General features: G+C 43.0%; 1 protein-coding gene and 1 long non-coding RNA gene across 4 annotated transcripts in view; one reads left to right on the top strand and one right to left on the bottom strand.

The window, feature by feature from the left end:
- The window catches only part of ANAPC1 (anaphase promoting complex subunit 1), a 34,661-nt gene that overhangs the window by 14,155 nt on the left and 6,335 nt on the right, over positions 1-14,171 (top strand). For all 3 annotated transcript variants that reach the window (XM_054819209.1, XM_054819211.1, XM_054819208.1), the window contains exons 21-39: positions 574-652; positions 760-796; positions 897-967; positions 1,101-1,279; positions 3,994-4,220; positions 5,448-5,566; positions 6,055-6,326; positions 7,150-7,384; positions 9,477-9,568; positions 9,741-9,875; positions 10,046-10,128; positions 10,281-10,359; positions 10,980-11,054; positions 11,754-11,830; positions 11,924-12,014; positions 12,107-12,160; positions 12,465-12,658; positions 13,009-13,095; positions 13,591-13,708. In XM_054819209.1, the coding sequence (XP_054675184.1) occupies positions 574-652; positions 760-796; positions 897-967; positions 1,101-1,279; positions 3,994-4,220; positions 5,448-5,566; positions 6,055-6,326; positions 7,150-7,384; positions 9,477-9,568; positions 9,741-9,875; positions 10,046-10,128; positions 10,281-10,359; positions 10,980-11,054; positions 11,754-11,830; positions 11,924-12,014; positions 12,107-12,160; positions 12,465-12,658; positions 13,009-13,095; positions 13,591-13,708 (2,304 nt within the window). The remainder of the gene's footprint in view (positions 1-573; positions 653-759; positions 797-896; positions 968-1,100; positions 1,280-3,993; positions 4,221-5,447; positions 5,567-6,054; positions 6,327-7,149; positions 7,385-9,476; positions 9,569-9,740; positions 9,876-10,045; positions 10,129-10,280; positions 10,360-10,979; positions 11,055-11,753; positions 11,831-11,923; positions 12,015-12,106; positions 12,161-12,464; positions 12,659-13,008; positions 13,096-13,590; positions 13,709-14,171) is intronic.
- On the bottom strand, positions 514-1,261 carry LOC129204017 (uncharacterized). Its single transcript, XR_008576251.1, has 2 exons — positions 1,108-1,261; positions 514-755 (listed from the first exon to the last, which is right to left on the bottom strand). It is a non-coding gene; the product is annotated as an uncharacterized LOC129204017 (long non-coding RNA).

Here is a 14,171-nt window from a genome sequence, read left to right as displayed (position 1 = left end):
TGAAACACACAGCAGAATTTTACCTGGATGTGATTTTTGCCTTTGGCATGCCAGCTTGTCTGGCAGTATCGAAAAGTAAATAGGGTGACGGATGACTTTGATTTTGCTGGCTAGATAGCTGAAGTGGCCCTCGCTTTAATGGGGAACAACTTTTCACTCAAAGCCTCCAATATTCAAGCTGTGGAGGAAAGCGAATGAAAAGTGGTATCTGTTGATGATGTATGTGTTTTGCAAGAGAAATTAAATAAAATGTGAGAAACATGGGAAAGATGACTAGGAACATGTTTTCCTGTTTAGCAGATCTTTCTCTTTTTACCTTTGAAACAATTATTAGGGAAAATTCAATTAATTGTTTCAGGATTTATTTTTTCCAAACTTCCAGATAGAAGTCTAAAGCATAAAAAGTTTGTAACTTGCTTCAGTTGTTTCAACCTCCTTTTACTAACAATGTTTTCTTAATTAACCTGTCCCACTGTTTAAGCTATTAAAGTTATTTTCTGCCTGTTTTGATAGCCAGTACACAATAGCTGCAGACTGAGTGACTTTGTATTATGGTGTCTCTTTCCTATCCAGAGTGTGGCTCTGTACATACTTGGTGATGAGAGCGCTGTATCTAACGAAGCCTCCCATTATTTGTACAAGATTACATCAGGTAACGATGCTTTGATGTCATCAGAGTGTCTCCCAGTGTCTTGTGTTTGTTATGTGCTGTCCTTTTGCTTGGAGAACGTGGGAGTAATGTGGCCTTGTCTTTCCTAGGACAACGAAAACAGCAAATAGAACAGGATGACAATCGGTACGGGATATTTAGTATTATTTTAAACTTATTTTTGACTTTCCGCTGAGTTTTTTACTAGCTTTTTTTGGTTGCTGCTTTATTCCCCTTTCTTTTACAGATGTAGTTTCAGACACAGCACATCTGTTTCCAGCCTGGCTGAAAAGTTAGTTGTTTGGATGACTAATGTTGGTAAGAACAGCTTTTTTTCACTGTGCAACATGGTAACAATCCTAACTAACTGTCTTGTGCTTGCATAACATGAAATACACTTCATCTAGTTTTGATAAGAGTTTGATTTTTTTTTTCCCTCATCAATTTTAAGGTTTCACCTTAAGAGATCTGGAGTCTCTCCCCTTTGGTGTAGCTCTTCCTATTAGAGACGCGATATATTATTGCCGAGAGCAGCCTGCCTCAGACTGGCCAGAAGCGGTTTGTCTCTTGATTGGGCGCCAGGATCTGTCCAAACAGGCGTGTGAAGGGAACCTGCAAAAGGGTAAATCTGTGAGTATGGGCATAAATGGTTTTCATCATACTGGGGGTTGGGCAGAGCACTCTGTTCAGAAACTTCCATGCCATTTGCTGATGCGCAGGGGATCAGAAGGTGCAGAATTCAAGATTGAAGGCAACATGGGATTTACATGCATACGAGGGTTTCAGTATAAAGACCAGCATCCGGCACAGGAAAAGTAGATGCATAGCTGTGGAAACCGTCAATATGAAACAGATTTCAAACTTAATTTAGGCATGGCGCGCAAAAATTTTGCCAACAGAGCTATTTGCCTCTGTGAGTCCTCCTCCTGTGTCAGAGGTGTTTAGAGAGGTTTTGGTACTCTGTCCAGAGACTCTGCCATCAAAACCGCAATGGCACAGGGAGAAGGAAACGGGCGTTCGTCAGTCTGGCTCCTTCTTGGGTTGGCATAGCCCACGCCTCCCTCTCTTCTGGAAGAACTGGAGTGCTTTCTGAAATACATTTTTTATATATATATACTTTTTTCCTCAAAAATGGTTTAATTATTTGTATCCTGAAGTAAATGGAAAAAAGTGCAGCGTTTTTCTTCTAAACATTTTCTTGTGATTGTAGATGCTAGTGATTCCCACCGAGTTGTAGCTCACTTAGGTGTCTCTTGTTGAGGACACTCTGGAAGCCAAAACTCTTCTTGAGAGCTGGCTAGTGACATGCACAAAAGCACTTAATAGTAGCAGAGAGATTGTCTGTAGCCCTTTCAAAAGTCAGGAAGAGGGACTCGGTCTCAAGTACATCTTGGTCGAGATCTCTTTTACTGTCTTAGCTTTGAAAGGGATATTAAAATTATTCTGACTTTTTATAACGGAGGCTTCATGACTAACCACATATGAAAAAAGTTAATTTTTAAAAAAATTCGTTTCGCAGAAAAGTAAATTAACTACGTGTTCAAATCTGATGTCCCACCATTCATTAAAAATGCACTTTATTTTCTGCTGGTGAACCTTTGTTCAACTATAACAGTGCTGAATCTTAAAATGATGATAAATTTGATTTTATCACTTACTTTATAACAATGCCTCGAATATATGTTACCTTAAAAGGACAAAGTGATCTTCAAACACCAAATTGTTTGTCATTTCTCAGGAGGGCAGGGTGGAGTTTCCTGTTTCAAAACGGACGCTGGCTATATGGGTGGTGCAGTTATGTATTGAGATTTAGCGCGTATTTATCAGAAGAAATTGGTTTTCATTCATCAGCTGTTAATTTGCTCGCACCCCTGGTGTCATTTGTTACCAGTGAGCCTTGGGAAGACCCTGAGTTCAATCTAGTCCGTGTGATTCTGTATCTTTCAGCTTGCTGAGATTCTGGGGTATAGAACAGGAAAAAATGACCAGTTTAGAGAGGTGTGGGGGTTTTTTGCTCCTAGATTTATCATATCGATATTTGTCATCACTTGCCTTGTTATTTTTTAAATTAATCTCTCATCTGCAAAAGATGGAGAAGAAAGAGGAATATGCTGGCCCACTGTAGGGTCAATGTCCAAATTATTTTTTCAGAAGGTAAGGAAACTGTATATTCTGTGGGAAAGCTTATTTCTGCAGAACTCTAAAAATAAAATGAACTGTGCTTCATGCAGAGTGACTGCCTTGTTTGGAGCAAGCGTAGGGCAAGCAGATTGTGGGCTTACTCTGTTGCATCCCAACCGGTGTTTTCCTTGCCATTCTTGTTGGTGGTCCTCCGCATCGCTTGTGTGATGCAAATAAACAGGAGGACAGAGTCTTAAAGGAGGATTTCATAAATCTTGCACAGAAAGAGGGCTTTTCCACAGCGCTTCTGAGTAACAAAATGCTTCAATGTTTTTCTGGTCATGTAGCTCTGGTGTGGAAGTTCAGAAAACGTTCTGGTACCGTGGTGAGACCCAAGTTGGCTGACAGCAACAAGCATTTGGAATTTACTGCCATGCAGGCTGACTGTTTAGTTTAATGGATAGCTTGGTTTTCCCAAGGTGGTTATAGGGGAGCATCCAAATTAAAGCCTTAATTCATGAAAACATCGATGATTAGAACAATAAAGCAGGTTCCCGAACAGAATATGCAGAACAGCAGCTCTGACTGGGTTGAGGGTCAGTAGGTGCTGGCACTTCTAAAAGCAGGTTGTCACCAGAAGATTGTGTTTGTTCCTTCCGGATTTTAACCTCTGTTTTAATATACATCAAAACGCTCATCTAGGTTTCTGTTTTTCACTGCTGAACTTTAAAAAAACCCAACACATCTGTTTTTTCATAGCTGTCATAGATAATTGTGTAGGCAGGGAGGGGAAAGCCCTTTCCTACTACTGCTCTGAAACAAGAAATAGTTTTGAAAGGAAGGTAACTATTTCATATGTCACGTCTTCAAGCTCCCGCTTGTCAGTCCTTGCTCAACAGCCTTTGCTACATCTTTGACATATTTGAGAAGTCATCTCCTCCTCTCTTGATAGTTATTTTGCACACTTAGGTGTGCAAAAAATAGTTGATTACAATGTTAAGAACTTTTCTCGTGGCCCTCTAAATGAGCGTAAGGAGTGGGTGAACGGTGGTGTGCGTGATTGCACAAATCTCAGTCCGTTCTATTTGCAGGCCCAGCTCAGTGCAGGTAGTTGTGCTGAGTGCATCCAGGTTGTGGTGCTGGTATTTACTGGCTTTCTGAGAGTTAGCAATACCCCCGCGCGCTACTGGAAATGACTCCTGTCCTTTCTCTTTCCCTTGCAGTCTGTGGGCCCGGTGCTGTCCTCTGATATCCCCTCTGGAACCGAATCGGAAGAGGATGAGGATGGCATGAATGACATGAACGAGGAAGTGATGTCGCTAATATGGAGTGAGGATTTGAGAGTGCAGGAAGTACGCAGACTTCTTCAGAGTGCCCGTCCTGTACGTGTCAATGTAGTGCAGATGCCAGAAGCTAGTGACCATGAATACATTGAAGAGAAAGAAAACCGGTAAAAACTCTTTCCATTTCTAGCAATATTTCATTAGCATTTCACTCAGGTGAAAAAGCGTTTGAATGTTTTTGGTGGCTTAAAGTTAAGTATGTCTAACCAAACAGTGCGATCTATTTTAGTCTTAACTAAACATTAAAGTGGGCAGGCCCGAGTGAAGGACACAGAAGAGGGTTGGATTTCATAATCCAAGTCTTTGAAGCTCAGCGTAAATCAAAACTCTGCTGTACGTGAGTCGGAAGCCTCTCTGGATTGGAGCAGCATATGGGAAAGATTGCTAGTTTGAACCCCAAGCAGCATGTTGAGATCCGTTAGGGTTTGAAAGCAGATCGTAGTGGGATTTTTCCACCTAAAAAGTATGAAATGTAAGCAGGGACCTACTCCTTGGAGAAAATGCCTCTGTAAAGAACAAAGCGCCGTCCATCCCCCACCTAAAACTGGAGAGCTCTTTGTTCAGGGCTGATCTTGGGTCTAAGCAAGGCTCTGGACCTAATGAATTCCACAGAAAGCAAATTCTCTGTCCCATCCCTCTCTTTTGAAACCTCCTGTTGGAGCCATTTTATGCCTAATGGCCTCACAATTGTCCCCGTCCTGCTGCTTTATTCACTCATTTTGGGGGTGTTAAAAGTATCTTTGAAAAACAAAAGAAGAAAGGAAACTTTGGAACATCATTAACACGCAAAACACTCGACAGAAGGAGGAAGCTAAAGGAATGCATCAAATTTTTGTCTGACCCGACAAGCTGAGTAATCTAAGTCTAGAAAGTGTTTCCAGAGTAAATCATAGAGAATTGTGGTCAGCATTCTTGGAAGCACATCATTAATTCTGTACACAGGTTTATTACTAGATGCGATCACTAGTCATAGCAAGATCCCATATGGCAATCAGCTTTGTTTTGCTTTCTCCTTTCACCCTGTTTCTGGCATGGCTACGAAATTGTCCGTAGCGCAGATTTCTTCAACTAGCACCTAGTTTTAAGGGAAAAATAGAGACAAGTTTCAATGTGATGTCAGCTAAAGTATATTTTTGAGATTAATCTTGTGAGGATCAAAGATTTGGTTCAAAAGTTTAGCCTACTAAAAAAAAAAAAGGCAACATGCTATCTGATAGTCAGGAAAAAATAGCCTGTCCAGTGCCTGTTGTCTGTAGGTTCATTTTATATTATGTATTTGGAAAAATCTTCTGTCTCAAGTAACTGGCTTGTTTTTTCTGTCGTCTCCCCAACAGGCTGTTACAGCTGTGCCAGCGAACCATGGCCCTACCTGTTGGACGAGGAATGTTCACTTTGTTCTCGTATCATCCTGTTCCAACGGAGCAGTTGCCCATCCCTAAGCTGAATCTAACTGGTACGTTGGTCAGAGTTTCTTTCGGTTGTTACCACATTTCTCTCTGAACCTCTCGTAATTTTTCTAGCATCTTCTGTGTGTCTCTGCAAAGAGTTCCAAAGTTTAAGTGTCTTTTTTGTGAAGCAGTAGATCTCTGTTTTGAGTCTGTCACCCACTACTTTCTTGTTATTAGGCCAATGTTGCTGTCTAATACTGAGACCTTGTATCAGGTACGTTCTGAGAAGCAGAGAGAAGTGAAATATGTTGCCTAAGGGCACACAGCTCATCAGCTTTGGTGTCATACAGGATGCAGATACTGCAAAGTCCATACCACTGGCTTATCAGCTATGCTGTGCTTCTGCCGTGCCTGACAATAGCCAAGGCTGTCTTCGGATCAGAAGTGTTCCCTAGTGTCGGAATTTATTTACTTGGCACCCTACTGAGTTGAGAGCTGTTTCTGAAGCAGTTTGCGTTCGCCTAATTGCTGTTAATGATTTTGTCATGGGCAGGCCGTGCTCCTCCTAGGAACACCACTGTCGATCTGAACAGTGGGAACATCGATGTGCCTCCTAACATGGCTTGCTGGGCCAGCTTTCACAACGGGGTAGCTGCCGGCCTGAAGATAGCACCTGCTTCGCAGATAGACTCTGCTTGGATTGTCTATAACAAGCCCAAAATTGCTGAACTAGCAAATGAATACGCGGGCTTCCTCATGGCTCTGGGTCTCAACGGGCATCTGACGAAACTGGCCACGCTCAATATACATGACTACCTGACAAAGGTGAGGCCTTCTTTCGTAGGCAATGGAGAAAAGACATCTGCAGGACTTGAATTCCTTAAACAAAACAAGAAAGAAAAGTCAGCAGATATCTTTGAAACACTGAATTGGAAGTTTCCTGATGTGGGAGAATACCAGAGTTGCATTGTTAATGTTAGTAGTGCAGGACTTCGTTTCTGTTTAAGATTTTTCAGCGGTTTTATCACTAAATCTTTCCGTGTTTGCGCACAGCTCATCGGGATAGCTGAATGCTCTGAATTACTACTGCTCAATTTCTGTGAAAATGTTCTCATTAATCTTTGCGTTACAGAGTTAGACGCTCAAGATTTTATGAACTTTGCGTTAAAAGGCTGAAAATCATATGTGCTCTTGAAATCTCACCTTAAATTGTAAGAAGCTGTGAATACATAACTGCTTTCAAACTTAAACACCAGGAAATTATACGTGTGGCTTGGGGAGAGGGATTAATAAAGAACTACCAAGGAGATAGATTATATTGTTTTAAAGCAAAGACTTCAGTAGCTCTTCTTAGAGCAATCAAAGTGTTTGGGTTTTGGGGTTTTTTTTGAAACTAAACATCTACATTATAACCATGCTTAGTATTTAATTGTGTGAGAATTTCTGCTTGGATTGAAAGCCTACCTCTGCAGCAAGATCATACGTTTGGGAAATACCTTTATACCCATAACGGCTAGTCTTCATTTTCCTGAAGAGGTGGATCAAAAAAGTTTAGCTGCTATGTATATCTGAGAACTTGGACAAGTGTCTTTTCCTTTTCTGAATACGTCTACTTTCTTTGATCGCTGGTATTTGTCTCCTTTCTCAGGGCCATGAGATGACAAGTATCGGACTGCTGCTTGGTGTTTCTGCTGCCAAGCTGGGCACGATGGATATGGCCATTACGCGCCTCCTGAGCATCCACATACCTGCCCTCCTGCCACCAACTTCCACAGAGCTGGATGTCCCCCACAACGTGCAGGTGGCTGCCGTGATAGGAATAGGCCTCGTCTATCAGGGCACCGCTCACAGGCACACAGCCGAGGTTCTGCTGGCTGAAATAGGTAGGTGCTAACACTGGAAAGATGGTGGCAGATGTACAGTTAAAGGGAACGTTAAAATTCTCAGCTCCCTGCTGCGTTGTGCAAATCATTCACATGTCGTGACTGTCCCAGTCCACATCCCATTTTTCCAGTGTTCTGGAAACTTTGATGAGAGCTGGTCTGGGGTTGCCAGCTACTTGGTAAAAGGGCTTGCAGTAACTACACACTCCTCCTGACCTGGATGGCGTATCTGCAGAGATCCTCACCCTCTGTAGCTTTTGAGCAGATCTGTTGCACGCTGTATACCCAACGCACCTGATGCTTCCCAGACACTTGTTTCTCATGTCTGTCCGTGAGGTAGCTGCCACTGTAGAATCCAGAGACAGAGACACTGGGTGGGGGAAGAATGCTTTCCTCTTGCAAGGACAGTCTTTTTGACTGAGATTGGTGGAAGTACAGCCATCGTGTCCTAAATTCTCCTGTTCTGAATTTTGTTTAAGGCTTTCTAAACAGTAGTCTTTAAGAGCTGATTCAGAACAGTAAGTTACTGATCTGAATTGTGTCCTCATTCTGTGTGTAGTTCTTCTGATGTTATTTGTACAGCTAAGTTCTTATTTGTGTTTATGTGTACGTGTTGGGTTTGCGTGGCAGGGTTTTGGTGGCGGGGGGGCTACAGGGGTGGCTTCTGTGAGAAGCTGCTAGAAGCTCCCCCTGTGTCTGACAGAGCCAATGCCAGCCGGCTCTAAGACGGACCCGCCGCTGGCCAAGGCCAAGCCAATCAGCGCTTCTGTGATAACATATTTAAGAAGAAAAAAAACACTTAGAGAGAGAGCTTTTGCAGCCAGAGAGAGGAGTGAGAAGATGTAAGAAACTCTGCAGACACCAAGGTCAGTGCAGATGGAGGGGGAGGAGGCGCTCCAGACACCAGAGCAGAGATCCCCCTGCAGCCCGTGGTGAAGGCCATGGTGAAGCAGGCTGTCCCCTGCAGCCTGTGGAGGAAGGATGAGGGGGTGTAGAGATTCCACCTGCAGCCCGTGGAGGACCCCACGCTGGAGCAGGTGGAGGCACCTGAAGGAGGCTGCGGCCCGTGGGAAGCCCACGCTGGAGCAAATTCCAGGCCGGACCGGTGGACCCGTGAAGAGGGGAGCCCACGCCAGGGCAGGTTTGCTGGCAGGACTTGTGACCCCGTGGGGGACCCCACGCTGGAGCAGTTTGCTCCTGAAGGTCTGCACCCCGTGAGAGGGACTCCATGCTGGAGCAGGGGAACGATGAGAGGAGTCCTCCCCCTGAGGATGAAGAAGCGGCAGAAACACCGTGAGATGAACTGACCGTAACCCCCACTCCCCGTCCCCCTGTGCCGCTGAGGGGGGGAAGGTTGAAGCCGGGAGTGAAGTTGAGCCCGGGAAGATGGGAGGGGTGGGGGGAAGTGTTTTAAGAGTTGATTTTATTTTCTCATTCCTCTACTCTGTTTTGCCTAGTAATAAATTAGATGAATTCCCTCTCTAAGTTTGGTCTGTTTTGCTCGTGACGATAATTAGTGAGTGATCTCTCCCTGTCCTTATCTCGACCTACAAGCATTTCGTTATGCCTTTTCTCCCCTGTTTGGTGAATGAGGGGAGTGAGAGAGCGGCTCTGGTGGGCACCTGGCCCCAGTCAGGGTCAACCCACCACAGTGTAACTTTAGTTAAAGGAGACTGTATGGTTTATTAAACAGAGAATGGGATAAATCTTAAGGGTGAAATTGTATCTGCTACGTTTCTGGTAATTTGATATGCACAGTCTTTTCGAGGAACAGCTTTTGAACTCTGCTGACAGCATTTGGAATAGGTTCAGAGGTCTTAAAGTATACACAATTGTAACATGGCATTTTCACTGTTTCTCTGAACTCTATCCGTATCATTTGGCAACATATATTGCTTCTGGAGGGATTTGCTGTTTGGTGATGAGTGGGTTAAGTGACAGTTATCTTAATTCCACTGAGAGCTTTGCTGACTTTCGCGAGAAGGAAAAAAAATTTTTTTTTCTCACTTCAGTAGGAATGTAGTGCTTAAATGAACAGTGTCTATTTAGCTGGAGTTTTAAAAGACAAATTCCACTGTTTTGTTTTCTCCAGGACGTCCTCCTGGACCAGAAATGGAGTATTGCACAGACAGAGAGTCCTATTCACTTGCATCTGGACTAGCCTTAGGCATGGTTTGCCTGGGGGTAAGTGCCTCTCCGTTTCAACTGCAAGTAGTAGAAGAATCATCATATATTGGGGTTGGGTAATAAGAGCTCTTTCATTCTTGATTCCCAACTGCCTTTGCCCAAAAGCATTTTTTTTTTTCTCGTATAGGAAGGCACTTCCATTTTATTTCTTCTCCTCTTCATTCCTTAGCACGGCAGTAACTTGATAGGCATGTCAGACCTCAATGTCCCTGAGCAGCTTTACCAGTACATGGTTGGGGGTCACAGGCGATTCCAAGCAGGAATGCACAGAGAGAAGCACAAGTCTCCCAGTTATCAAATCAAGGTATATGCTGCTGATTATTTTTTTGCTCACTTAAGCTGAAAATAGCAATAGTTAGAAGTCTTGAGAGGTGTGTGTGTCTGCACCAAGTGACTTTGAAAGTGTATACGCATTGCTACAGGCTGTTACCTTCCTGGTCAATTGGTCTAAAAGTCTGCATTGTGTTTTCACAGGAAGGAGACACCATAAATGTGGACGTTACTTGTCCGGGTGCCACGCTTGCACTTGCCATGATCTACCTAAAGACCAACAACAGGTATTAACCTTGGAATTGCTCAGGTGTTTTGCAGCAACTTGTGATAGCAGTTTAAACTGCCGTAATGTTGGTTCTGCTTTGTGTGGCTTACTCGGTTTTGTGCATTGATGAAATGTGACCTGGAAACCCTGTTCCTTTACTGCGCTCTGCAGATCCATTGCTGACTGGCTTCAAGCTCCAGATACCATGTATTTGCTGGACTTTGTAAAACCAGAGTTCCTTTTATTGAGGGTAAGAATTGCTTTTGTTTCATTTCTCAGTCTATTTGACAATACAAATTTTTCAGTTTTTTAAAATTTTTAATCCAGCCCGCATGCCTATCGTGTAGAATCCCTTAGATAGCTGGTAACCCTGTTGCTTGCCAGCCAAACTCATACCTTCAAACAATTTCTGCTTGTAGTAAAGTAACTTGCTTGTCATGCAGCTCTAGAGACAGAATTTATTGAGAATCATTTGAATGATACATTTTATGTGGAATGTTAAATAAATGTTTCGGTAAATTTTTCTAGCCTTTCCCAAATTAATTTTACAGATAAAAAAATCAAGTTAGGCCTCAGCATCTAAATACATAGAGAATTTTCATCTCAGTTTACCACCTAAAGATAGTGACCTTGCAAGGGTTTATTCTGTGGTTCTTTTTTCTGCAAGCAGAATTTGCATCTCTTAAAAGCTGTTTTGTCACTTCTGCCATGAAGGCCGCGAAGCAGTGGAGAAGCTGCTAGTGGGTGGCTGGATTGTCCATGTTTCTTGACGCAGTTATTACATTAAAAAAATACCATTGATGTTTGTGTAGGTTGTGGGGTTTTGTTGTTGTTGTTCCTTACATTTTGGCTTTCTCACTTTTGTTTTAGACCTTGGCTCGATGCCTCATTTTGTGGGATGACATCTTGCCCAATTCCAAGTGGGTTAATAGCAACGTGCCTCAAGTAGGTGTTTACATTTAATGTGCTTACTTCCCAATTTTACATCTCACCGGATTGTTCTGCATGCAGACATTTCTGTCGTCACGCGAGCTACACAAGGAAATATATGTTAATCGTGTTCACGTGATGGAGATGATTGTTACGTTGGATTCCCAGACCGTTGTGTGAGCACTGGGAATTCCCATCCCATCATGCTAGAGAGGAGAGGATTGTGGAGGAGTGCAACTCTTCATAAAGACATAAAATGGTGCCAGAGAGAGAAAGGGATTAAACTTTCCTCCGCATTGACCAAGCAAGAAGCCAGGTGCAAAATTGCTGTAAGGAGGTTTCAGTTGAGCATTGCAAGTAACTTAAATAAATATCCATCAGGAATACAGGATGCTGATAGACCACGTAGCCTCTTGAGGGCTCATCCTGTTCTATTTTCTCTCCTATTTGAATACATGCAGTAGCATCATGCTTCTGGCACAGTCTTGCCATTGTTTTAGAAATCTTTAAGGGAGCAGATCCAGGAGCATTGAAAGGTGTCCCTTTTGGATCAGAAGTACAAGGAAGCAATAGCATGTGGAGGAAAAAACAGCTTTTATATGCCTGTGCAACAGACCTGTTTTGTATTGCTTATGAACCCTCAGTGCCCAGAGTTTCAGTTAATTAATCGTTTTCCCCCTGGATTAATTTTTCTGTCTCTTCTGCTTTTCATAGATCATAAGAGAGAACAGTATATCTCTTCAAGCAACAGAGCTGCCTTCATCTGAAGACCTGAGTTTAGAAACACTGGCGTAAGTAACATGCAAAAAATAGGAGTTTGTGATGCGTATTCAGATGAGGAGAAGAGAAATATTTAGTCATTTCCTGTTTATGTTACTTATTAGGCAAGCTCATGTCTACATCATTGCTGGAGCGTGTTTGTCACTGGGATTTCGATTTGCTGGTTCAGAAAATCTGGCAGCATTTAAGTGCTTGGTATGAGGTTTTTATTTTTTCCCTTCAATTTCCATAGGGCTGTAACTTATCTTTTTGTATCTATATTTAGTGTGCATTTCTTTTCTTTCCAGTACAAATATGCAACAGATTTCCTGAAGTGTTTGTCAGCACCGACAGCTTCAATAGTAAGTTCTTTCTCGTTTTCTCTCAATGAAAAGGAGGCTTTGTTGTGTAACACACTTTGATAACCCTCACCAAAACCCTAATGGAAACAAAACCATCCCTTTTACTTTTCTGTAATACAGACTACTTACAGAATGTGGCAGGGCTGTGAATCATTTTTGTGAAGGACTTTGCTGATTCTCCGCTCTCCCTCTTTCTGTGGAATGTGGTTTTCAAACCCTGGGGTAGAAAGCGGCGTATTAGACCGACCAGAAGTGTGCGTTTGACCACAGAAGCGTAATAATGCCTTCCCTGTTCTGCTTGAAGACAGGTCACTATAATCTTGAAACATGCTTGAGCGTCTTGCTGCTGTCTCTCGCGATGGTGATGGCTGGCTCTGGAAACCTGAAAGTCCTTCAGCTTTGCCGTTTCATGCACAAGAAGACGGGCGGTGAGATGAACTACGGGTTCCACCTGGCTCACCACATGGCTTTGGGGCTCCTTTTTCTGGGAGGAGGAAGGTAACTTGCCATTTCCGAAGGCAGGTTTTCTTTCTTCTTTTGCCTGTCCTGCAAAAGCTGTAGCTGTGTGCAGTTTACTTGATTTTCTTTTTTTTTTTTTTAATAACATACGGATGCATAAAGGCGTCTTCTATTGCAAGTGAAAGTCCTGTTGTCTTTTAGATACTGTGTTACTTAAATGCCATAGGAATGTTTCTGGCTTGTGTTTATTTTGACTGCTACAGGAAGACATTTGTAAATTCTTTGCCTGTATACGCTTTCCTTCCCTGGGACACCAAAATATTTTGAACACCTGTGCTAGTGGCCAGTGTTTGTTAGCATGGAAACTAACAAATAATATTTTTCTACAGATACTCACTGAGCACTTCCAATTCTTCCATTGCTGCTCTCCTTTGTGCTCTGTACCCTCACTTCCCTGTTCACAGCACGGACAATCGGTAAGGGTTTGCTAGAGTTCCTATTTCCTTAAGCTAAATCATCTTACAAAAGAGGTTCTCTAGAGGTAAATGGTCTAGAATTTTTACCTAGGTGCTCTGTAAATAAGTTCTTGGAGGTTTTTCCCCCCCCACCAAAAAAAAAAAGTGAAAATACAAGGTTGTGGTAGTGATCTTTAATCAGTGAGGACATGCAAGCAGGTGTCCTGAGGATCTGCGCTGTGCTCCTGTGACGACCTTTCTAGTTTGCTCGGCTGAAAAGATTTTCATGCAAGATCTGCCCATTTATGACTCTTAGTCGGTTTTAGTTAAGATTCACTAAGTCCTCTTCTGTTAGCTAATGCATACATTTTAAAAAAAAACAAAAACAAAAACCTACTACACTACTACAAATTTCTCTTTAATCGACAGCTGTATTTGGTTATTGAGCTGTGTGTAGTTTGGGGATTATTCCCTGCCTGTACTTCACAGTGCTGAATTCTTTATTCCCACACACAGGTACCATCTTCAGGCTTTGCGTCACTTGTACGTGCTGGCGGCAGAACCAAGGCTCTTAACGCCCGTTGACGTGGATTCAAACACTCCTTGTTACGCGCTGATAGAGGTTACGTACAAGGTAATGTCTCTGGGAGGCAGTAAGGAGTGAAGGCCCTTGAGAAGGTGTGGGAGACAACTGAAGACTCTGATATACCAAAGGCACGCTATTTTCATTGTTGTGGCCGGCAGCCTTGGGTTTGTTTTCAAGCTGTGGTGGAGACGAGCCAAATTCTACACGAATAATTGAAGGGCTGTCCTCAGCCCACTCACACCTTGCATGTGCTTTGATGTCACCTTGAGAGCAGAATAGAGGGCAAGTAAAAGGCACCACAAAGTCTTCAAACAGTCGAGTGTGTAATGACTGACCCAGGGTCATAGTTCTCCTTCTAAAGAGGAAGGACTTTCAAAGGCGCAGAGGTGGCTGGAACCATCTGTGGTTTTAAAAACCTTCTCTTAATTCTGCTGAAATGGGCAGCTTGGTGTTTCTCCTTGGCGCTTGCCTTATGCGTCTCTTGGCGAAGAGCCCTTTCTGCAGGGTTTAT

The sequence above is a fragment of the Grus americana genome, chromosome 3 (genome assembly GCF_028858705.1).
Source record: "Grus americana isolate bGruAme1 chromosome 3, bGruAme1.mat, whole genome shotgun sequence".
Classification (NCBI taxonomy): Eukaryota; Metazoa; Chordata; class Aves; order Gruiformes; family Gruidae; genus Grus; species Grus americana.
Note: the sequence above shows the minus strand (reverse complement) of the source record. Positions and strands in the feature narration are given on the sequence as shown.